Here is a 23,501-nt window from a genome sequence, read left to right on the forward strand (position 1 = left end):
GACATTCCTTTGAGGAATGTAGCAATAGCAGAAAATGCAATCTCTGTGGAGAAACGAATCACCTCTTTAGAAACTGCCCGAATTCGTTTGCTAACAAATTGAAAGCTAGGAAGGCAGTTAACAAAGACAACAAAGACAATGAAATGATGTCAGACAACATAGATAATGAAATGAATAAATGTCACAAAGACAATGAAGTGAATAAAGATAACAAAGACAATGAAATTAATAAAGTCATGGAAATACAAAATGAAAATGAACAAGAAATTAATGAAGTTATAGAAATACCCAATGAAGATGAACAGGAAATGAATAAAGTTATGGAAATACCCAATGAAATTGATCAAGAAATGCACAAAGAAATTGGACAAGACAAACAAATTGAAAAAACAGATGTACCTACCAAAACCCCTGGAGCAGAGACCAGAGAATCAAAATTGAAACAGGAAGAACCTGGAAATTCTAATTCGATTTCTCATAAAATACCTGAATTTGGACATGACAAACGAATAGAAAAAGCAACTGCCACTCCGAAAACACATATTAATCAGGAAGGGCCTGGAAGAGAGTTCAAATTAGCAAATTTGTTTGCTACGCCATTGCCGGGATTTGGAGAAGACAAACAAATCGAAAAGGCGAATGACTCTCCAAAAACCCATACGGGCACTGGAAAGAGGAGTAAAGGTAAGACAAAATTGGGAGTGGTGAAAAAACCAGAAACAAAGATAAGAGATTTAGAGGAAAGCCGATTGCCGGTGAATAAGCCCACAAGGGAACTGTATGAAGTTGAGACGGAGGAAGTCGGGGAGGGAAAAAACCTGACCCTTAGTGGGCAAGGAAGTAAGAGACCCCTTGATAGGTCCTCTGGCTCACCCCCTAACCCAGAAAAAAGGGGAAGACCTGGAACCACAGACAGAGAGTCAGAGGGTCCCAGAGTTTTCCCCGGTGAGTCTCAAAATGAGGTACTACTCTTAAGTGATGTGTCTGACACAGGTGACACTCTCGATGATCTCGATGATCACCAAAGAATGGACTCAGATCCCCCAGTTTTGTCTAACTAGTTTAAATACTTTTACAACAATTATGAAAATTACATTCTCTACTATCAATGTGAGAAGTGTGAGATCAAAGGTTAAGGCTCACAGTGTTTTATCGTTCTTAAAAACTATCAGAACGGATGTGTTTTTACTACAGGAATGCTGCATCCCCTTTCTAAAAAATTATAAACAGTGGGAAGAGATTTGGCCATATCCGTCATTATGGAGTGGCTCGAATGAAAACCGTAACGATGGGGTAGCCATTTTAATAAACAACCCTCAACTCATCATAAAGGGGAGTACTGTGATGAGAGACGGACGCGCAATCTTAGCAAGACTTTCTTATATAGGGAATGATTTTAACCTCATTAACATATACGGCCATGCCGACAGACAACTCAGGTACGAACTTTTAGAGGACATCCAGTCGCATATGCTAGGCCATCAACCACTAATCGTGGGAGGAGATTTTAATTGCATCTTAAGTAGGAAGGATAGAAAGAGGAACGATGAGGAGTTTAAAGTAGATAAAACATCAACTTTATTACAAGACATGTGCCGGACATTTAAACTGGTGGACTGTTTCAAATCCATACATCCAGGAGAGGAGGGCTTCACCTGGTTCAGTAGTGACAATGCCAGAGCCTCTCGAATAGACTACATATTTACGAGGGGTTTAGCACAGAGTGATGCAAGATTAATTCCAGTTTTTTTTTCGGATCACTTGCTACTGTCCTGCTCTTTCTCATTTCCTTCAGGTATGACTGTTGGGAAGGGTTTGTGGAAGTTAAACTGCTCCCTGCTGGAGGATGAGGCTCTAGCCGCACAATACAGGGAGCTGTACAAAGACTGGCAGACCCTTCAAGACTCGTATGATTCACGAGCACAATGGTGGGAAATGACAAAGAAACGAACACAGACCTTTTTTAAAAATGCAGGGAAAAACAAGAAACTCAAAGAGATGAAACGCATGTCGGGACTACAAAGAAGACTCCAACGCTATTTCATCCTAACAGAAAAGGGGATGGACTTTAATGATGAAATCAAAGAGACCAAACAAGAACTAAACGCTTTGGCGGAAATAAAGAGCAAAGGCATCATAATAAGAAGCAGAGAAAGAGAAATAGAAGAAGGGGAAAAATGTACACGCTACTTTTTAAAAAAAATTATGGGCAAAAATGAGGGGATTTTTAAACTTAAAAACGAAAACGGGCAAATAACAAAGGAAAGTAGTGAAATAACCAGATTGGTCGAAGACTACTACAAAAAATTATTTGAAAAGAAAGAAACATATGAGAATGAAATGGGGCATGTATTAGATCATATTTCAAGATCAGTGCGTCAAGACCCCTTTTTAACATCGGACTTTACCCAAGACCAACTGAATGATTGCATAAAGACTATGAAAAAAGGCAAATCACCCGGGGAGGACGGACTCAACCTCGAATTTTACCGGACTTTTGGGGATATTTTAGCACCAGATCTGTTAACTGTTTTTAACGAATTTTCCAGTCGAGACCATATGCCAGACAGTTTCAGAATCGGGATAGTTACTCTATTGCACAAAAAAGGAGACAAAATTGACTTAAAAAACTGGCGACCCATAACGCTTTTAAACGTGGACTGTAAAATTTTCAGCAAGCTTCTAGCAACACGAATGTCTGTTGTCTTGGGAGACTTGGTTGATCCAGACCAAACCTGTGCCATTGTGGGAAGGAAGATCAGCGACAGTCTCATGCTGATCCGTGACACCATTTGTTATGCAAGAGACAGAAACATGCGACTAGCGGTCCTAAACCTAGACTTTGAAAAAGCCTTTGATCGAGTCTCGCACCAATACCTCTTCAGGGTATTGCAAAAATGTGGTTTTCCCCAAAGATACATCAATTGGGTAGGACTGCTATACCGAGACATCTACAGCAAATTCATGATTAACGGGAATTTATCGGAAGCAATCGAGATCAACTGCGGTGTACGTCAAGGTTGCCCTATGTCTCCCCTTCTCTATGTTCTTTGCATTGAACCTTTGGCACAAATGTTAAGAAAAGATAGATTTGTCGAAGGCATCAATATCCCAGGAAGTGGGGGACAAATTACCAAGTGTGTTTTGTACATGGATGATTTTAATATTTTGTGTACTGACCGCGCATCTGTTGAAAGAGCCCTTGACTTGACTGACCTGTTTGGGAGGGCGTCTGGGTCAAGGCTAAATAGAGAAAAATCACAAGTGAAGTTTTATGGAATGTGGAAAGAGACAGAAAAGGCAGGACTCCCGCTGACGGGGTTAAAGACAGACCAGAAAATCCTAGGGATAAAATTCAATGCGGATGGAGGAGGCGAGACCAACTGGGATGACGTGACAAGGAAAGTTAAGCAAAGACTTGTTTTTTGGTCACTAAGAAAACTGACAATAGAGGGGAAGGTCCTAATCATCAAAGCGATCATCCTCCCAATGCTTTTGTCAATCAGTTTAATTTTTATGCCTAAAAGAAACGTGCTGTTACAAATGGACCGAGCCATCTTTCGCTTTGTCTGGGGCTCAAAGTGGGAAAGGATAAAAAGAGATACAATGAAAAAGAAAAAGGAAAAAGGGGGGAAAGGAGTGCCTGACCTCCAGCTTTTCCTGGGAAGCAAATATGTCTCTCTCCACTTCCAAAACGCTGTGGGCCCACCCAACAACCCGAAAAGTCAAGCAATGACCCGTTTTTGGATGGGCTCATATTTGCGGAAGCTAAAGCTTGTACCAGACAATCGTTTGATTCCAGTTTCGTTTAACTTGCCACCAACACATCTCTTTATTCGGGATTTTTTGAAGAAGTTTGATTTGGAAACACAAGAATGTCACACTTTACAAAACCACAGGGCCCTTATTGCTATTGTGCAAGAGCGAGCTACAGTAAGCCCTGTGCGGGGGCTTGCGTTTGGCGATTCCACAACGGTTTGGAGCAACGTCAATCATCCTGCCCTCCCAAACAGACTACGAGACTTGTCATGGATGGTGGCTCATGAGGTTCTCCCAGTCGGAGCTGTAATGCACCACCGAGGAATGTCAGCGACTTCGACGTGCCCTCGACCTGGCTGTGGCGCCCAGGAGTCGGTGAGGCACCTTTTTTGTGAGTGCAGCGCTGCCAAGGTCTTGTGGACAATGGCCGAACAACTAGGAAAGTTCCCGGACTTGCCAGCAGGAGAGGTCCCTGATGCACAGTACGTGCTTTACGGGGTGAGTCGGTCGAGGAGGCATCGGAACGACTTTGCCAGGGACTGGCTCACTCTCGCCGCCATCAAGGACGCCATCTGGACCTCCAGAAACCTGCTGGTATGGAGGTGCAGGCAGATCCCCCCCGTGGCTGTGCTCCAAATGGCTGCAGATACCATACAATCTGCGAGCGGCGGGCCTAGGACGCAGCCATAAAGAAGACTCGTCTGTACCCACCCGGAGGGGGGAGCCGGAGCTACGCTGTGGGAGTCCCGGCAGCAACGGCCTGGGTTGTGGAACCCAGAAGGGAGAGGACCCACGCAGAAGGGAAAGGACCCACACAGAGGACTGGAAGAATGCTGCTTGGGAGGGTGGGATGGCAGAGCTATGCCCTTGCACAATAGTATTGCCTTTTACACGCTGGTTAACTACTGTTAAAAGAAAATAACTCTGAAATTGTTTAATTGATGTTGGAAATGTCAGGAAAAAATGTTAAAACGTCATATCGTCACGTCATATTGTCAAATATAAAAAAATTGTGAATATGCTTGATGGCTGTGTTTTGCTGCTGTTGGTGTCAGTGGATTTGTTCAGACCGAGGACAATCGACTTTGGCCTGGACGGATCTATTGACACTAACAAAGATGTTATATAATGAAATTGTGAATATGTTTGATTTTCGAGAAGGTTTGTTCAAACCTCACTTTGTGTTTGCTGTTAAAAACGTAATATTGGAATATAATATTGTGAAGGTGCTTAATTGCTGTTGAGATTGTCATGATTGTTTTCTGTTTTTAGTGTCAATAAATTTGTTCAAACCAAAAAAATGTAATTTCAAAGATTTGTAACTCATAACGCTCATGTACTTTCAAAATCCACACCTCTGAGCCAAATTGTGATCCCCAGGATGATAGTATGAGGCCTTCGCCTTAATATGAAAGTTAAAGGGACTGTGTGTATTATTTTCCCGCTAGATGTCGCTGTATGCTGTCATGACATCAAAAACGAGTATTAAAAGCAAAATGGAAGACAAAATACGGAGACAAAAAGAGACCAAAACGCACTCTATTACTTTTATAAAGAAGAGAAAAAAGGAAATAAAAAGATAAAAGTGCAACAAAGAAAAAATGAAAAGAAAAAACAAAATTGCATTTTATTTTAATTTCTTTTTTCTCATTAATTCCTTTCCTTTTTCTTTCTTTTTGTACATTTTCTTTTGTTTGTTCCCGCCCCTACTTTTCTTTTAATTCCCGCTTTCTTTTTTTGCCTCCCTTATTTCTTCTTTCCTATTTTCTTATTCCTTTAAAAATCTTTTTCCCTTCTTTTTTCTTTTCTTTGAGAAAGGCTGGGTAAAATGGAAAGAAAAAGGGTGTTTTTTTTTCTTACTTTGAGTTTCCCTAGTTTGTAATTTTTCATGAACTAAGTTTTGGTTGCACTACACAAAACAGCGACCTATAGTGGACCAATACAAAACACTGTCCCTTTAAGAAGAGCGGATTTTCTTTTTATCAGCGCTGTTTTTACGGGAAACACCATTTAGCCCAGCGTCACCCAGATCCTAGATTTAGCGGCCCCAAACTCAATTGAGCAGGCGGCCCCTGCTCTGGGTGAGCCTAATCGTATGTGTATTTTTGTTTATTTTAAAAAATCATTAATGACTTTATTGAATTAGGTTTTTACTACTACGATATGCTAAATAATGCACTTTATCCTTTAAATTATATCACCATCATTTGCTTCCCAATAGTATTGCATGGAGCAATCTGGTGTTTATACTGCCCCAATTATCCTTAAGCGGATTGTAACATCATTAGTTACAGATAAAATGAAAATGAAATGAAATGAAATGGATGGACATTATAAGTTAAAATCACGTGAATCAGACTAGAAAATATGCATTTATTTGTTCTCGCTCGTACCGATACAGTAGTCAGAGGAGCAACCATGAAAATAACCGACACTAGATGGCAGGCAATACTGTTAACTTGTCCTTCACATCAACGTTTCTCGCAAAATGAATAGATTTGTCATTTGTGGAGTCAATTTCACAGTATGAGCATTATTGCTACATTGCACAACGGCCTTACATTTCGTCTGTTTGTGTTTTAATTCATCATTTTTAAAGTCAAATATTGTTCACTGACTTTGGGAAGTCAAGAAATTTGTGATTTTGAAAGACATTACTGTCCATATTTAATCATGATTATACAATTTATTCATCCATCCATTCATTATCTGCACCGCTTATGCTCAGTAGGGTCGCGGGGGTGCTGGAGCCCATCCCAGATGTCTTCGGGCAGTGGGCAGGGGACACCCTGAAATGGTTGCCAGCCAGTCACCAGACACAGAGACAGACAACTCATTCGCACAATTTCGACCAGCCAATTAACCTGACATGAATGTCTTTGGAATGTGGGAGGAAACCGGAGTGCCCAGAGGAAACCCACACAGGCACGGGGAGAACATGCAAACTCCACACAGGAAGGTTTGATCCCATGACCTCAGAACTATGCCACGCACGCACTAACCACTGCCCTGCCGTGCTGCCCACAGTTTATTCATTTCTAACTTAATTTATTCTGTTGTAATAATGTAATTTCAGTTGTGTTTCACTTTGTAGTCAGAAGTGGATTAAAGCTACACAATGTTAGGTCTACAACTTCACCTATTTGAGATTATTACACAATAAGAAACAGGAAACTTTCAGATCATGAGGAAATTAATTACGTTTAAGAATGCCAGCTAGGAATATCTCATCAAGTTGAGTCCAGCTTTCGTCCTTGTTTATAAAATACGATTGATTTCCTTAGGCAAAAGCTAAGCGGCCTGAGTAAGATCTGCCCAAGGATGATGAGCCTATCGTTAGCAGGATAGAGCTCTATTCAACCATGGGATCCCTTTAGTTTTTAACATAAATTTACAATCGGCTGCCTTTTTTGTACAAGAATGGTGGTAAACCACCTCAGTTTTTGCATTTGTAAATTCCTACAGCATTTCCTGTTGTGTTGTTGGCTTAAAGGATTCATTCGACACAATATAGAGCAACTCAATACGCTTTTATTTCCCCGCAGCGCCATCCAAAGTTGGCTCACAGTAACATCACTTCTACTTCGGTATTACAAATTGAATGCAGGGAGTGGGCTGTCTGGGATCAGGAAACCAGTGTGACAGGAGCCAGGTCTGAAAGACAAGGAGCATCAGGTAAAAATGGAAGTCGCAGAATGAAAGTCTTTGGAAGAGCTGTGGTCCAAGGCAGTTAGTCAAAATACCAACAGGATAGAATTAGCCAGCGACGTGCTGCTTCGAAGGGCCTGTTTCAATAGTGAGTTGATGAGCTGATGAAAGAGAGATGGGGCTTGCATCCAGCCCCGTCCCCTGCCACTCACTGCAGCAAAAACAAAGAGAAGTGCAACACAAACACCAAGAACATGACATCTTCAACCCTACCCAAATCCCAAGAAGACATCTGCACATGAATAGCAGATCGGCGCAGTGAAAACTAAACCTTCAGGGCTCTTACAACTCCGTTGGAATTGTTAACACAGTTGTAGAGAAAATTGCTTTAAACTATATTTATTTGGTTCAGAACTCATTGGTTACAGATTTTGACAGAAGGTGTATGAATGAGTTCAAAATAACCTCATATTTTGTCTAGCATTTATCACGAAGGAAGCAATCCTTCAAATATCATATTTTTTAAATATTTTAACTTTTGCAGTTCATTGATATGGATAATGATAAATCAGTCCAGAAAGAAAATAATATAGTCAAAAAAATATATAATGCACGAGGTTTGATTCTAACAAACTATGTTTTATTTACATGACAAAGAAAATTGAATCAAACGTAAGAATAAAACACATTGTTGACAAAAGCACTCTCAGTGAAAGCTAGAGTGAGAGGGGAAAACAATCCTTTAATAGGTTTACATTAATGATCAATAAACCAGGTTTTAGGATATTAAAGTCATCTAAATGTTTAGGAATTATTTTCATAGCATGTCAAACACCGAAGACAGTTTGTTGTTAAATATTTTCTTGCGTACCTTTGGATCAGAAAAAGCATCACAGAGAAAAAAAAAAGACAATCAGCTCCGTTTTTCAGAAAAAGGCGCATGGAGAAAGAGAGATAAGGCGTTTGCGCCTCTCTTTTAGAATAGAATAGAATATACATTTATTGTCATTGTTACAAAATTAACATATTGTGACAACGAAATTGGGCATGACAATCCAGTCTCACACATTCACAGTGAGGTAAAAAAACAAGAAGATAAGGGAACAGAGAATATAAGGTTATAAAACAAGGAGGATAAGGTTATAGTTATAATTTACACAATATTTACACAAGAAATGCGGGCATGTAGGATGTTACATACAGTTTGGTATCATAAGGGTTTGTGCAAACTGGAGAGACATGTGAAGCCGCTGCACTCGCGCGCGCCGCCATCTTGAATCTCTTTTAAAGGGTGAATGAGGTCAGTCACCGTAGGCATGTCCTGTGACCGGCTCAGTTCCTGTTGATGCTTTTCAAACTCAAGTTCTCCAATTGGTTGAATTACAATAATAGTTGATAAAATATCATGCGGACACACAATGATATACAGTGGGACCTTGCTACTTCCCGGTTCCACGTTCGCGGGTTCAGAGCCTCGCTGGTCCAAAAAATAATAATAATAAAATAAAATAATTTAAAAAAAAAAAAAAAAAAAAACATTTTTTTTTTTGCCTCTTGATTAAATAAGACAATTTTTTTTTTTGAAGGGGCGTCGCTACTTCGCGGATTTTCACTTTTCACGGGTGGTTTTGGTCCCCATTAACCGCGATAACCGAGGGATTAATGTAAATCCTCTCATGAAAGAGGACTCATATGCAAATGATTAATCTTTTGATTACAAATGAACAGTCTGGGGGTTCAAAACTTTATTATACATCTTGAGGATCTGGTCTTTTCCTGTGAATAAATGCAATGTTTGTTGTTGGCACAATCAGCGATTGTAAAAAGGTTTGGGGAAATTGATTTGTAGTTCCTCTACACAAACTTACTAAAGAGAGTATTAAACTTTTTAAGTTAAGTCAAGTCATGTTTATTTGTGACGCCCTTAATCACAAAGAGTCTCAAAGGGCCGCACAGACCAAAGACTATTGCAAACCACAGACTATAATGACACCATCCCCTGAGCTAAAACCTACATGCGGGCAAATAATTCAGATATATTGTCAACATAAAATATAGGTTATTCATATGCTATAGAATAGAAGTCTGTTTTAAGCTTAGATTTAAACATTTCCACTGAGTTTGCAGATCGAATCTCGGGGCGAAGAGCATTCCACAGCTCCGAGGCCCGAATGGAGAACGCTCTCGAAACTGCGGATACCTCAAACGACACACCCCACCTTTAACAAAAAGAGTGTTTTTGTTCAGGTGTCAACACGGAATGTGACTTTTGAGGTCCCCAAATCATCATGCCTCCTGCTGACGAAGACCCCGTGTGCCCCGAATTTCAACCCAACATCTTTGACCCCTCACGCTGCCACGATTGCCTACGTCAAAAGCGCCTCCATCACGGCAGCGGCAACGACACTGAGGCGGCCCCCAAGCCAAAACACCCTGCGGAAGCCGTGACCGGGGCCAAAGCTGGGACAGGCCCAGGCAATGGGATGCCCCTAACGCCCATCCCTTCACAGGCGCAGGATAGAGACAAGGTGAGAAAGTCGAGACGGGGTAACAGGAAGGTACAGTATGTTGCTAGGTTTCAAAGGGTAAGAAGAGCGATGCAGAATGTGTGATTAGCAATCAAATTAAATTATTAATGATGAAGCCGTGTCAAGTTTCAGAGGTGCAACCCTAATCCAACAACGGGCTGCATATGTAAGAACATTAGAGGTGAGAGAAGGTTTAAGGAGACGGGAGCCTGTAGCAGAGGTAAGATCCCGAGCCCGACCCGCTTTTTCTGTCTCATATCCTCGCTCTCTCTTAAAGTACTGCGCTAGATTCTTAAAAGGTGGGGTGATTCGTTTGAGGTGTCCTTAAAAAAGTTGAAACTTCAATAACTATTAGGTACCTTTTAACCATTCCCGACTGAGTTCAAAGAACCTTTATCATTTCTATTTCACTGCGCCTGTCTTCTTTTATCTTACTTTTGGCAACGCTGTTTGGGACGCGCAACACATTAGGTAGAAGGAAAGGGGGGGGGGGGGGGATCAGATAGAGTGACTTCATGCTTGTTATCCGTTATTTGTTAGTGTCTGTTTCAAATACAGTCCAAAGATCAACCCAAACCCAGTAAAAGATGGCAAAAGGTAGAGTTTATGACAGACGGCCTAAACATTTTCCAGTCAACTTTTGAAAGAATAGAATAATTCTCGGTTAATGTCACATCTGCAGACACAGATATAGAAAAGATGTAAATGTTTATACAGTCCAGTCTTAGATTTTGTTACGAAAGACTAGCTTTAAATCATAATCATAAATCCCCTCCTCCTCCCGAGTCATCACAAATAAAATATGAAATTTTGGGTTTGCTTCGGGCTTGGTCCTGCAAATCAAACAAATTGGTTGGGCTCGGGCTGTGTCAGGCTGTAATATCCACGGGACAGGTCGGGCTGGATTTTTAACGCCTATTCTTACCTCTGGCCTGTACTACAGATTAGTTACTTTAGTAAATTGTGTGAACCTTTCGGAATTACTTCATTTGCAGGGTGGTGCCCCTTATTGTGTGGGGCATGCCCATGGTACAAGGCTAAAGTTTGCAGATCGTGATTGGTCCTATTGATCACCCTATTAGGATGATTCGGACAATTTGTCGGTGTTGAGCGGCTACGGTGACATCACTGGAGGTGGTCCAGGGACCGAGGGTCCTTTGTGTATTCTGAGCCCAAACTGTCAGCTTTACTTCTGTGACGGGGACGACGACAACAGCACTGACAGGTGAGGCTCCGAACTGCACTACCACATAATAAATCAAATTGTCTTTTATTGTCATTGATATAAACGGGATTAGACAATATTTATTAAAGAACTTTAAGAGATAAATAAGATAAAAAACTGCTGATAGGCAAAAATATTTAAAAAATATGACTTAGAAATGGCCTAAGTTTTAATAGTGCAATAAAAGAATGGTACAGTAAATCCTGGCAGTGGTGCAATAAAAGTAGTGCAGTAACATTTAGCAGGAACAAAAAAATCCCAAAAAGTTACATATTTTCAGTCTTAATTAAAATTGTTAAAGCAGGAGTGTCAAACACATGGGATGATAGTTCCTGCCTTTTTAAAGATAATTTTTTTTCAAATTTCAAATCCGGTTCTGGTCGTTTTCAGGTTGTTTTTTGGATCAGTAAGGTTGTTTTTTTGTTGTTCTTTGGTCCCTTTTCTGGGTCGTTTTTCTGTCGTCTTTCAGTCGATTCTTGTTCTTAGGTTTGTATTTTTTGTCCCTATTCGTTCATTTTCATACTTCTGACTAATATGTACTTTGATAGTTTTTTTCAGCACTTTAATGCTTTTCAGTATTTTTTCATACTGTTTAGTTCGGTTTCAGTACTTTATTACACTTTGCTCTAGCTTTTGTACTTTTTCCATACTTTTTATGAGTTTTTAGTACTTTTTCAGTTTTTTTTTAAGTTTGCATTGGGTTATTTTTGCTTAAGGGATATTTATTCTAAATATTTATTCTGTGGATTTTTTATTTTCTGTTATTGGGTGAATGGATGCTCCAAACGAAGTTTCGTTGGTCTTTTTCCTACGTTTTTCAAATTTAGCATGTTTATATGAAAGCTCATTTATATTTGGCTATGATTCCCACCAAAATTATTTTTTAAAATTAGTCGAGATTTTTTTTACAATTAGCGGAGCTCTAAACAATACACGATGCCCCTTTAAAATGAGGAATTTACCCGCGAGGAGGTTATTTTTAACAGTGTCTTTTTGGATTTGCGTAGCTTGTCTTTTTTATTTCCTTCTTGCAGTTTTCTTGATCAGAGCGACTACCAGGAACTCAGTGGCTCCGGCAGTGCAGAAGATGAATTTCCTACACCGAGGATGACTCGACTTGACCCGTCGCCTCACCGAGCGATTCCCCGGGCCTGGATGGATGAAGCTCAGAGTAGAGATGGCTTCCACGCACGCTCAGGTCAGTAGCAGAACCTAAGGGCTGCCAAAGCATACCAGACTTGATAGTAAAACATTGTTTTTAAATATAAACATAACAAAAGCTTTTTATCCTGATAATTTTTTTTTCTTTTAAAATCATCATCGTGGCTGCACTACTTTTGTTTTGTGTTAATGGTAAAGAAGAAGTCAACCCAAAATTATTCTTTATATGTTCTTTTAACCCCTTAATGCAGGCATGTCCAAACTTTTGAGAAAGCAGGCCAGATTTGATAAACTAAAATTGGGCGAGGGCCGACAATTCAGCCTGTTGTTCTTTAAACAATCTTGAGTAAATTCACCCTCCGTTTGCAGTGCTTGGCAATCAGTTTCACGACCTCGTAGCTCGCCTTTGTGGCATTTCCTTTGACTCGCAGGGTCTCATGAAAAAGCACTGCTGTGCCGTATATAGCTTCCAGTTGTTTAACTTTCCACGCATTTGTTATTTTACCTTTTTAAAACAGCCACAGTCTCTTGGCAAATCAGGCATACACAGTTCTTTCGGATTTCGGTAAAGAAAAAAAGACTCCAATTTCATCTTGTCCTGAAGTGACAGCCCTCGCAGTCAACTTTCCATTTTTAATTTGCAGTTGCCATGTTGGAAATGGGGTGAGCTAACATTCTTACAGAAAGCCAAGGGCAAGGTGGCCAAAGGGCTACTGCCATCATCTGGTGAAATAGTGGTATTATTTTATACTGTGGTCAATATTATTGGCGGGCCACATATGAATATTTTTATGACAGAGGCCACGGGCCAGTAAAATTTTGATCACAGGCCGTAACTGCCCCCCGAGCCGTACTTTGGTCATGCTACCCTAATGTTTGAATGCAGTCATATAACTAATAGTGTGTTTAGAACATGAAATAGGTAGCAAAATATAACCCATTTTAAGTCATCCAGGGGCAGACATTTTGCTTCTTGTTGTTGACTGAAAATGTTATTTTAACTTGTCAGAACCCAAGTAATGCAATCACAAATCGGTATGCAAACTCTGAAAACAGGTGAGTAGTAAATGGGCGGTAGCTATGAAAGCATTTAAATACGTCAGCAAGTGGAGAAAAAGGCCACCTCCTGAGAAAATAGCATTTTTTTGCGACTTAAGCAGCAAAAAACAAAATGGTTACCCCAATGGTAAAGGAGTTAGCATTCTTTAAAAGTGGGGTGCGTCGTTTGACATGTCCTTGAAAAAGGTTTAAATTAAAATATTCTCTCGATTAAGTATCTGTTAACAATGCCCAACTGACTTTAAGGAGCCCTTAAGTTTTGTTTTCTACGGCGCTTATCTGCGTGCACTGTACTTTTAGTAAAGCTGTTTGGGGCATAAACCATTCGGTAGGAGGAATGGGGTGGTTGCCAGAGAGTAATATCATGCTTGTTCCTGCGGGTTGTGGGTTCTTTAAGGCAAGCTAGTTTAATTTATCTAAAGGCCCGCTGGCCGTATGTCTGATATGCCTGCTCTAAATCATGTAAATTTGTGTATAATACTGACATTTCCTGGAATTATGAATGAAATGAAGCCTCAGCCACTAAATAACACAGCCCACCTCTGTGTCTTGAACATGTTGAATTGATGTAGTCATTAGCAACTGAGTTTTTCATTCTAGATTATCAAGTTCCATGCATGAACTTTTTACTTACAACACCTGACAGTTCCACTGTATATCCTATTACAGCCGATGGTGTTATTTACTGCGCAATACCTGTGATGCCACCCTTAGGTGTCCTGGGGTAATTATCAGTAACATAATATATGTTGCTCAGTTTCTGTCGGAAAAGCTGGGTGCTCCCTATTTTGTCCTGCGTTACCACTTTGTGATTTCTTTTCTGTCACATTGTTTAACTTCACCTTTCCTCCAGGTTTTGAAGAAGGGAGACAGAAGCGTGAAAGTGGCTATTTCTCTCTGGAGCGGGCAGCAGGTGCTCACACCCCCCGTGCTAACAGCCCTCAAGCTCCTTTTCGGCATTATGAGCGAGGCCACCCGATATTCAACATTAAAACCATGGAGCCAAAAGATATCATCCCCTTCAGAAATCCCAATCTTGGTCTGGCCTCTGAGAGGCAGGTACCTGAAGTTTTGGATGAAGAGCTGGCTGTGGATTTCGCTCCTCCTGACCCGTATGATATCGCCATTGAGGTTGAGGCGCAGGTTGGCGCTCGCTCTCCTAGTCCGACTCCTTTTAAAATAGCCGAGTCTCTGGCTAGGGTGGAGCGAAAAGGATTCCTCAGTTCTTCTGTTAGAGAAAACACTTTTCACAGTTCTTCATACCAACTGTCCAGGGGCTTTAATTCTTCGAGGTACGGCTCAGTGTCACAGTCTCGGTCTTCTTCCCCGGCACGTCCAAACACTAGATTAGGGGAAAGAGACTCTTCTTCCCCTGTCAGAGGCCATAGCGTCGATGGATCCAGATTTAGAGACTCCCTGCACGGATCACAGGGCAGGCGTGTGGAGTCTGGAACTTCGCCAAGAAACTTTAAAACCCTTGCCGGTTCAGTCAAAAGCCAATCCAGTACAGTCTCTGATTTTAGGAAGGCTTTACGGAAAACAGAAGAAAATGGGTCTCGCAGAGTTAACAACAGCGAAAGCAGGAGCTCACATGCTGGCAAAATGCAATTCTTCAAGACTGTTAATACTTTTGGTACATTGTGCGGACCCAGGAATCATACTGACACTCCATCCCGTAGACCTTCTGAGAGTCGTGAGGCTTCACCCACAAGACACATTTACAGTTCATTAGGCCAATCTGGCCTTCGTAAATCGGAATCATTGACGTCCCTAGATGGAAGAAGTTATCGTGGGCGCTGCGGCTCCCCAATAAGAGAAGGCTATGACGTTGAAAGTCAGGCTATCCTGCGAAACGGACTCCATGGCCAAGATCATGAAAACCCAATCGGTTCCTCAACCACATATGGTTATGATCCACCGAGTCAGCCAAAACCTAACAAGATGGGATTCAATATTGGCAGAGGAAGCCAAATCCTTGACAGCCATTCTCTACAAAGATCCTATCAAACTACTGGCCAGTACCCACTTCGAAAAACGTCAAGCAGTACTTCGTTGAATCGTCGTAAAAATCTAAATTCCTCTCCTTTTTGGAGAGGTTTTGAAACTCCAACTGCGTCTCTACCACGTCAATCTAAAATGTTTTCATCCAGTCAAAGCAACAGCACCCCTCACCAAACTTCTCTTCGTAATTTTGCTGCACAGGGCAGCTCAGTAAAAAGAAATAATAATAGCCGAAACTCGTCACCATCGAGAAGATCCAGCCCTCATTCTCCAGGCTACTCTATTCTCAGAAATACCAACAATGGAGAAAGCGCTCGTCCATTTTCGAGAAACAAAAATCTCAGCGACTCAAAAACTGCACCAGATCACTCAACGGCGTCGCCACATTCCTGGGGCAGCTCCTCACTATCTCGTCTTGCTTCCTCCCATGTAGCGACTGGAAGAAAACCTTCTGTCACCTTGCAAACTCAAAGAAGCCCTGGTGCTACTAGATCCAGGGTCGCAAGACATGGTTCTGAAGAACGCCACAACCCTACCCATGATAAAAGGCCTCATGGCATGCGCAGGACCCCTTCACCTGCATCTCAGATGAAAACGCAAAGTCATACCATATCGCAAAGCTCCATGGATTCTTCTGAGTCCGTAACATCTATTGGAAGAACTAAGGAGCTCTATGCTACTATGGCAGATCTGCCCAAGGTCAAAATGACTCATCAGACGGAAGGCCAAATGCACACGAAGGGACTTCAGAATCACCAACGCTCTAAGAGACCGGAGCTCTTCAAACCAGCCAGGTAAGACGGAAACTAATGCAATAATTACACTCATTATTATAATTAGCTCCTAGTGTTTTCCTGAATTAGCAATTGTGCTCTTAGGACTCCCTTGTTACATCAGCTGTGCGTTCTATTAATGACTTCTGACACTTAGCTCTAATGTTCTGTTCTAGCCACTCCCTGAGCAAGCATCCCTTCAGAAAGTGGGAAGACACAGAGGAAAATGACAAAGAATGGCACTTTAGCAGAACTGGTTATCTGTCTCAAGCTTATTCCGTCTCTTCGTTGCAGGTAAGTTTAAAATAGTATAAAGTAGCTGTGGTTGGCACACCATGATTGAAAATCGCATTGTTTCGTCAGTGTTCTTGTTTGCCCGCGTCCCTGAGTCCTAGACACATCATTTTTGCTGGGGAAATCAACATAAAATTGGTCATTTCTTCAGTGTCAGTAATAAGTCGAAACATAATGCAGAAAGTGATAACCACGGCTATAATTCTGGCACGAAAAAACGGCGGAGAAAATCTTCAGAAGATCGCGGAGGCTAGGAAAACACGTGTTTTTTTTTGGTTTGACCAATTTTATTGACACTATTAACAGCAACTAAACAATGTGAGGCTTGAACAATTTTTCTCGACAATTTTAACAGCAATTAAGCTTTTTTTTGCCAAATTGGCTTCAACCTGATCGAGCTTTCACGTGTCTCAGACTTGAGCCATCGGTTTACAAAGGTAGAGGTGGGAGAGATTTTGCAGGCAAAGAAAGTTGTTTATTATGTAATCAAATTACTCTAAGTCAGGGGTGTCAAACAGGTGGTCCGCGGGGGGATCAGGCCCACTTAGGGATTGAATCCGGCCCACGAGACAACGCTGAGGGAAGCGCAAGAGAAAAACGAGCTGCAGGTTGAAATATGTCCACTTGATGTTGCCAAAGCCAGGTGCCTCTCAAAAAGATGCTGTAGTTCTATTTCTTTCCCTTTCTCCCTCCATTTTTCTCTTACTCTCTATCATTATCTTTGTCACTCTATCTCTCTCTCGTTTTCTTTCCTCGTTCCTCTTTGTCTCTTTTTCTCACTATGTCTTTTTACCTTCTTTTGCCCTCTCGTCCTTTTTTTGTTTTCTCTCTCTTTTCTCTCTTTTGCGCTTTCTTTTCCCTTCTCTATTTCTACCCTTCTCTCTTTCTCCTTTTCTCTCATTCTCTCTTTCTCTCTTTCTATTTGGATTTTTTTCTTTCTCTCTTTTTCTCCCCTTTCTCACTTTTTTTTCTCTTTTTATCTCTTTTGCTTCTTACATTCTCTCTCTCTCTCTCTAACTCTCTTTCTCCATTTTTCTATTTCTTTGTCCCAACCTCTCTCTTTTTCTCACCCTGTCTTTTTCTTATTTCTTTATTTTTTTCTCTCTTTCTATGAAACCTTTTTTGAAATTTCGGAATGGAATTCTAAAGTACTTTTTGAGGGAAATGATTCTCTGTGACCCTTTATACACCTTTCTGTGGCTCTTTTTATTTCTGTTCTATTTCCAATGTGTTTCTCTCTCTCTCTATCTCTCTCTCTCTCTCTCTCTCTCTCTCTCTCTCTCTCTCTCTCTCTCTCTCTCTCTATCTCTTTATCTCTTTAGCTCTCTATCTAAGCCATATCCCCCTATTGGAAGGTGGCTTGAGTCAAGGACCCACTCCCATTCACCAAACATTCATTCCCGTTCACTCTTCCCAACCTGACACCGAACATTAAGTCCACAACACAACAAGGAGTAAATTGAGCCCCAATTTGGATTAAATTCAATTGAAGTTGCAGTACAGTTGGGATTTTTCATGAATTTTAGAACAACGGCTAAAGGCTTTTGAGGCACATACACGCTAGCTGAATAATGGCACACTCCCTAACTTTGAGTTACTGTACTGGCATACGGCGTCATAGTGTAATATATTGGGAGCACGGCAGCGGACAGAAAGAAATCAACACAGCCCAGAAAATCATTGGCTGCAATTAGCCGTAACGCCGCACAGCCAACATTTTAAAGGACTCTTCTCACCTCGGCCACCACCAGAGTAATGTCTGACTATATTCTCCTGGCCCGGCCCTAAAATAAAAATATTATATATACATACCGGAGCCATATCCCCCTAGTGGGAGGTGGCTAGAATCAAGAACACATTACTGACTATTTCTGGGAGAATGATACAGAGGAGGGGATTCCCAGCCCCCTCGCTCAACCCAACTGATGTGTTGGGAGTCATTAGGTGACAAAACCCCTCAATTCCAACCCCTAATGCTGAGCGCCAAGCAGGGAGGCAATGAGTACCAATTTTGTAAGTCTAAGGGGCCGGTCACACAGACATTTGCGGCTGAATCACGGCCAGAAATTTCTGCCTTTGAGGCGGACGCTATTGGACGCATTGAGATCGCCATTCAGACGAGATACAGCAGTGCTTAACACGAGGTCGGAAATTCGCGCGCGGGTGGCAGCGCGGAAAAATTTTGCGCTGCTCAAATTTTCAGAGCGCGGGTACACAGCCTTTCACGAACGTATCGAGGCTGAACCACGGCCAGAAATTTCTGGCCGTGAAGCAGATGCTGTTGGGCGCTGTTGGGCGTTTGGAGACGGCCATATAGACGAGATACAGCAGTGCTTTACTCGTGGTCGGAAATTCACACGAGGTTGGCCGCGCGCAAAACTTTTGAGCTGCTCAAAAGTTTGAGCACGTGTTAAACCGCGTGCCGCACACGTGGTCAACACGAGGTAATGACGCGGAAATGACACGGAACGACGTGCTCTGGCCGCGGCCAGGGCGTGGTTACACATGGGTAGGACGGGAAATTTCAGCGGGTAATCGTGGGTGGAGCATGGTAATAGCATGTTCTGCGCCTGTATTGCGGTGTTATTACGTGAAATTAGCGTGTTACGCGTGTGACGGTCAAACGCCTTTCTCCGCGTATAAACAGCGCGAATGCCGAGCACACGTCAGTTGTGCTTGAGACGTCAAGGGGGTGAACATGGATCTCCGTCAGCGTAGTGACCTCGTCTTAATCCATTTTTATTTCTTGACATTTCTTTTCAAGATAATAAAATAAAAATGATGCCATAGCTTGAAATCTTGATCTTCACGGGACTGTGTCTTGTGCGGTTATGATTTCTACAGCCCGGTGCCGAGATTTGCATCCCCTCGCTACTACAACCACTTTTACCTCTTTTTATCTCACTTTTAGGGAATGTAATGGCGAACATATAACCAAAACCACTTCGTCTTGCATTTGTTGGAAATGTAATACAACTTAAACCATTCCGTCTTTGTTTTTGTTGTGAACGTAATCGAACGGTAATGCACACCGTATATAAAATCCTCCCCCCCTCGCGTGAACGCGCGTTCTGCTGCGCTTCCAACGAAAGCGATCTTATTCTATCTAAAACGCTTATTAAAACAATAAAGCGAGCTAATTATAACAATTGGGAGATCCTGGTCTATATAACGCGTTTATTTAAACAATAAAGTGCGATCGTATTCTACAAAATGCGTTTGTTAATGCAGATGAAAAAGTCACCAACGTCAATGCACGCTTCCAACAAAAGCGATCGCAGCAGAATGCGCGTTCACGCGAGGGGGTGGGCGGGTGGGGGTGTTGCGTAGGAGTCGGATTTGGGCACAACACCGGCTCGGGAGCTTTTATACCCGTAGTCCACACGAGAAAATGACGCAGAAATGACGCGATGAGGAAGCGGAACAGTCGCCGGCGTCTGTTTTGCGGGCATACCACCGATGAACAGCGGGTTGGCCAATTTTGCGCATTTTCCATCCCGGGCAACCACGGGCAAAAAAAACCCCGCAAAATTATAGCCGTGATTCAGCCGCAAACGGCTGTGTGACCGGCCCCTTAGGCATGACTCGGCCGAGGCTTCAACCAGCAACCTCCCAGTCTCGGAGCGGGCGCCCTACCCCCAAGGCCACCGAGCTGGTAATAGTAAAAATAATAAGCCCAAATCCGCTGTGTAAACAATACACCAGTATGGATCTAGATGACATAGGAAAAGGCATTAGGTTGTATTTCATCATCACTCTTTTTTTTTACTCATTGTATTACTTTGTATAATGTTTTTTTATGCCGAACTCTTTCATATGATGTTCCATTATAGGTTGCACAACGAAGCACCATGAGTAAATGTAGTGTGACGATGAGATAAAATGTAGTGCCTCTCTTTAGACATCAACAATCCCAATTGACTAGTGGCTAGCACTCTCAGCTCCGTGGTCCCAGTTTGGTTCCTGTTGCTTCCATTGCCAAGCAAACGGACTCGGCGATATTTGTTGACTGAACAAGCACACAAGACTGTAAAAAATATACAGCCTATGTATAGAAAAAGGGTAAACACATCGTATTTATCAACTTTGGGGAATTTTGTGGCTTAATATTGTTGCACTAATTTTCGTTGCACTATTGTTACGATACACTTAAAACTTAGGCCCGATCAGGGTTAGATATTTGCCAATTTATTTCGACATCCTTGTTATCTAATTTTGAAGGTTTTATTACGTGTTCATCCTGGAGTGGTATTTCTAATCTCATCGTAAACAATGTTCTCTACATTTTTATCAGTGACAAAAGAGACAATTCTGATTCCATTTTAGAGGTCCTGCAGTCCCACAACGGATGAGGCCAGTACTCGTTCTAGATCAGCATCAATGCAGGTTTGTGACACACCTTCCTCATTCAGCTTGAGCTTTCTCTCTATGTTGATAATTCATAACAAATTTTGTTTGTTGCATGCGTTGAATACCACAATAACTATTTCCGAAAAGTTCAACGAGACCAGCACCAGAAAAATTCACATAAATTCAGTACTATAAATCTTTGTTTCACAGTTTCCCAAACTAAATGGCAGTTGACCAATGTTCTCGCACCATCTTTAAGGTTCATCACCATAGAAACCCTTTTCATCGTGTTCTTCTTGTTACTGCACAGAAGTTTTTAGGACTCTTTACAGCAGGGGTCTTGTACGTGGGGGCCAAATGTGGCCCACGGGATGATAGTTTAAAGGGACAATGCGAATTATTTAGCGCCTCCTAGTAGTAAAAAAAAAACCTTCATTCGTTGAAAGAATAAGCAAAAATATACGAACTATCGCACATACGTTCTTTTTTTTTTTAAATTTGTCTTTACTTTACATAACATGAGGCCCCCCTTAAAGGAATCTGACATGATTGTCGACCAATTTAGTGCTTCAGTTACCCCCAAAAAAGATAACCTGTCTGTTTTGCTTCTCCTTGTACTGGTATTTATTTTTCTTTTGCATTTTTCTTCTCTTTTTTGGGTGTTTTACATTTTCTCATTGTCTTCTTTTTTCTGTCTTCGTTACCTTTTAACTTTTTCCTTTTTTCAGATTTTGAATTTTTTTTCTGGTTTATGTTTTCTCTTCCCTTGTTTTCTTTTTTTCTTTTTTTTGTTTCTTTCTTTGTGGAAGGCTGGGCATAAAAAATATGCTTTCTGGTCACTTTGAGTCTCCGTAGTTTGTATTATTTCATTATGGCACTCGTTTTCGGTTGCCCGGCACAATACAGCGACATCTAACGGTCAAAAATACACACTCTCCCTTACATGTAAAAGCAGCACACGGCAAATATGGATTTATTTCCGACTGAATAATTGATTTCTTCTCATATTAATTTTTAATATTTTTATTTTTAGATCATATTCTGTGTAGATATTTGAGAACAGTGGGATATTTTTATAATGGCTTTTTTTTGGGTGGAAAACCCAATTTGGCTTTATCTCAACCAGAAGCTAGCTTCAGCGGCCCCTGTGTGAGTTTGGGAGCCCTGCTTTACAGTAATGCCTTTGAGCAAATTTATACTAAGCTTTTACACTTGCGGTGTGCTGGCTGGGACATGTGTTGAAATTCCTGGGCTGCAACAAGTGAAACCAACAGCGAGAAAGATGGTCAACCCGGATATTGGGAGGGCAAATCCAGACGCGGCACTGCCTTTGTGCTAACTTTTATGTCGTAGTCACTGCCACATTGGATGTGAAATGGTAGAATGGTCTGTGCATGTAAGACCTTCCTTTTCTCCTTGGATATGTAACATCAGATAGACGGAATATCGTTTTTGGATTGTATATTTATATTATGCAGACATTTTTTCATTTTTTTGTCGTAACAGCTTGTCTTGCGGGGGTCCTGAATTAGCAACGTTTATCCATCTTTGTAGGTGGCAGCAGATCGCCATGTCGTTTTATTTTATTTTTATATGCTAGTTATCTGCTCATGAAGTAGAACAGGGAATATATCCATCCATCCATTATCTGCACCGCTTATCCTCAGTAGGGTGCCAGAGCCCATCCCAGCTATCTTCGGGCAGTGGGCAGGGGACACCCTGAACTGGTTGCCGGCCAGTCGCTCACTCGCTCATTCACACCGAGGGACAATTTGAAGCGGCCAATTAACCTAACATGCACGTCCTTGGAATGTGGGAGGAAACCGGAGTGCCTGGAGGAAACCCACGCAAGCACGGGGAGAACATGCAAATTCCACACAATCTCATGACCTCAGAACTGTGCCGCACACGCGCTAACCACTGCTTCGCCGTGCCGCCCCGGGGAATATACCTAAAAACATATTTAGTTTCGGGTAGCCGTTTAAGGTTGCATTGCAAAAAATAGATCCGTAAAAAAAACAGTTAGCAAAGCACGTAATTTTTTTTGCTCATTCTAAGTAGTATTTTTGGTATTTTCTTAGGAAACAAAATATTACAGTAAAGTAAAACAGGTTAAATATGTTGTCAATCTCAAATTACAAGCAACATTTTTGACCGAAAAGAATAACCTGTATTACCTCCAGAGCCAAGATGGCCACAAATTATAACACTTTATAATGTCAATTTACGTAACATAATAATCCTTCCATATGTAGGAAAGAACAGGTTTTATACAGATGCTTGAAATCCTTGAAAATGCTCGAACTTCAATGTTGTGTTTTCAAGGTCAGGGATTTCCCTTGAGTTTTGGGTGAAGTTCTTGAAAGTTGTTTCCATTGCCATGGTTCTTTGATGTCTGACTCTATAGAGATGAGAGATCGTCAGGTGTGCCGTGAGAAATTATCTAATGTCTCTTTTTAAAATTTTATAAAACATTTATGAATCATTTTCTGCAAATATTATGTCATTGTCAGGAGTCTGTGCTGTGAAAACTGGGGGTATTATAAATTATATTGTAATTAAACATACTGTTCAGTGTCATTTTATAACATTTTTGGTTGGTGGTGTGCTGCAAAATTTTTCCAATGTAAAAAACGTGCCCTGGCTCATAAAAGGTTGAAAAACACCGCTATAGATTATGCACTACATGAAGAAAAATGTTTA

The 23,501-nt window shown here is 41.4% G+C and overlaps 1 protein-coding gene across 1 annotated transcript in view; it reads left to right on the forward strand.

The window, feature by feature from the left end:
* Window positions 1-9,695: 9,695 nt before the first annotated feature.
* The window catches only part of triobpb (TRIO and F-actin binding protein b), a 35,571-nt gene continuing 21,765 nt past the window's right edge, over window positions 9,696-23,501 (forward strand). Inside the window, exons 1-6 of the mRNA XM_088325980.1 lie at window positions 9,696-9,935; window positions 11,018-11,160; window positions 12,195-12,358; window positions 14,234-16,175; window positions 16,331-16,448; window positions 20,775-20,834. Coding sequence (XP_088182106.1) covers window positions 9,696-9,935; window positions 11,018-11,160; window positions 12,195-12,358; window positions 14,234-16,175; window positions 16,331-16,448; window positions 20,775-20,834 — 2,667 coding nt within the window. The remainder of the gene's footprint in view (window positions 9,936-11,017; window positions 11,161-12,194; window positions 12,359-14,233; window positions 16,176-16,330; window positions 16,449-20,774; window positions 20,835-23,501) is intronic.

This window comes from Urocampus carinirostris, chromosome 1 (assembly GCF_059441175.1).
Source record: "Urocampus carinirostris isolate Australia breed hairy pipefish chromosome 1, RoL_Ucar_1.0, whole genome shotgun sequence".
NCBI lineage: Eukaryota > Metazoa > Chordata > Actinopteri > Syngnathiformes > Syngnathidae > Urocampus > Urocampus carinirostris.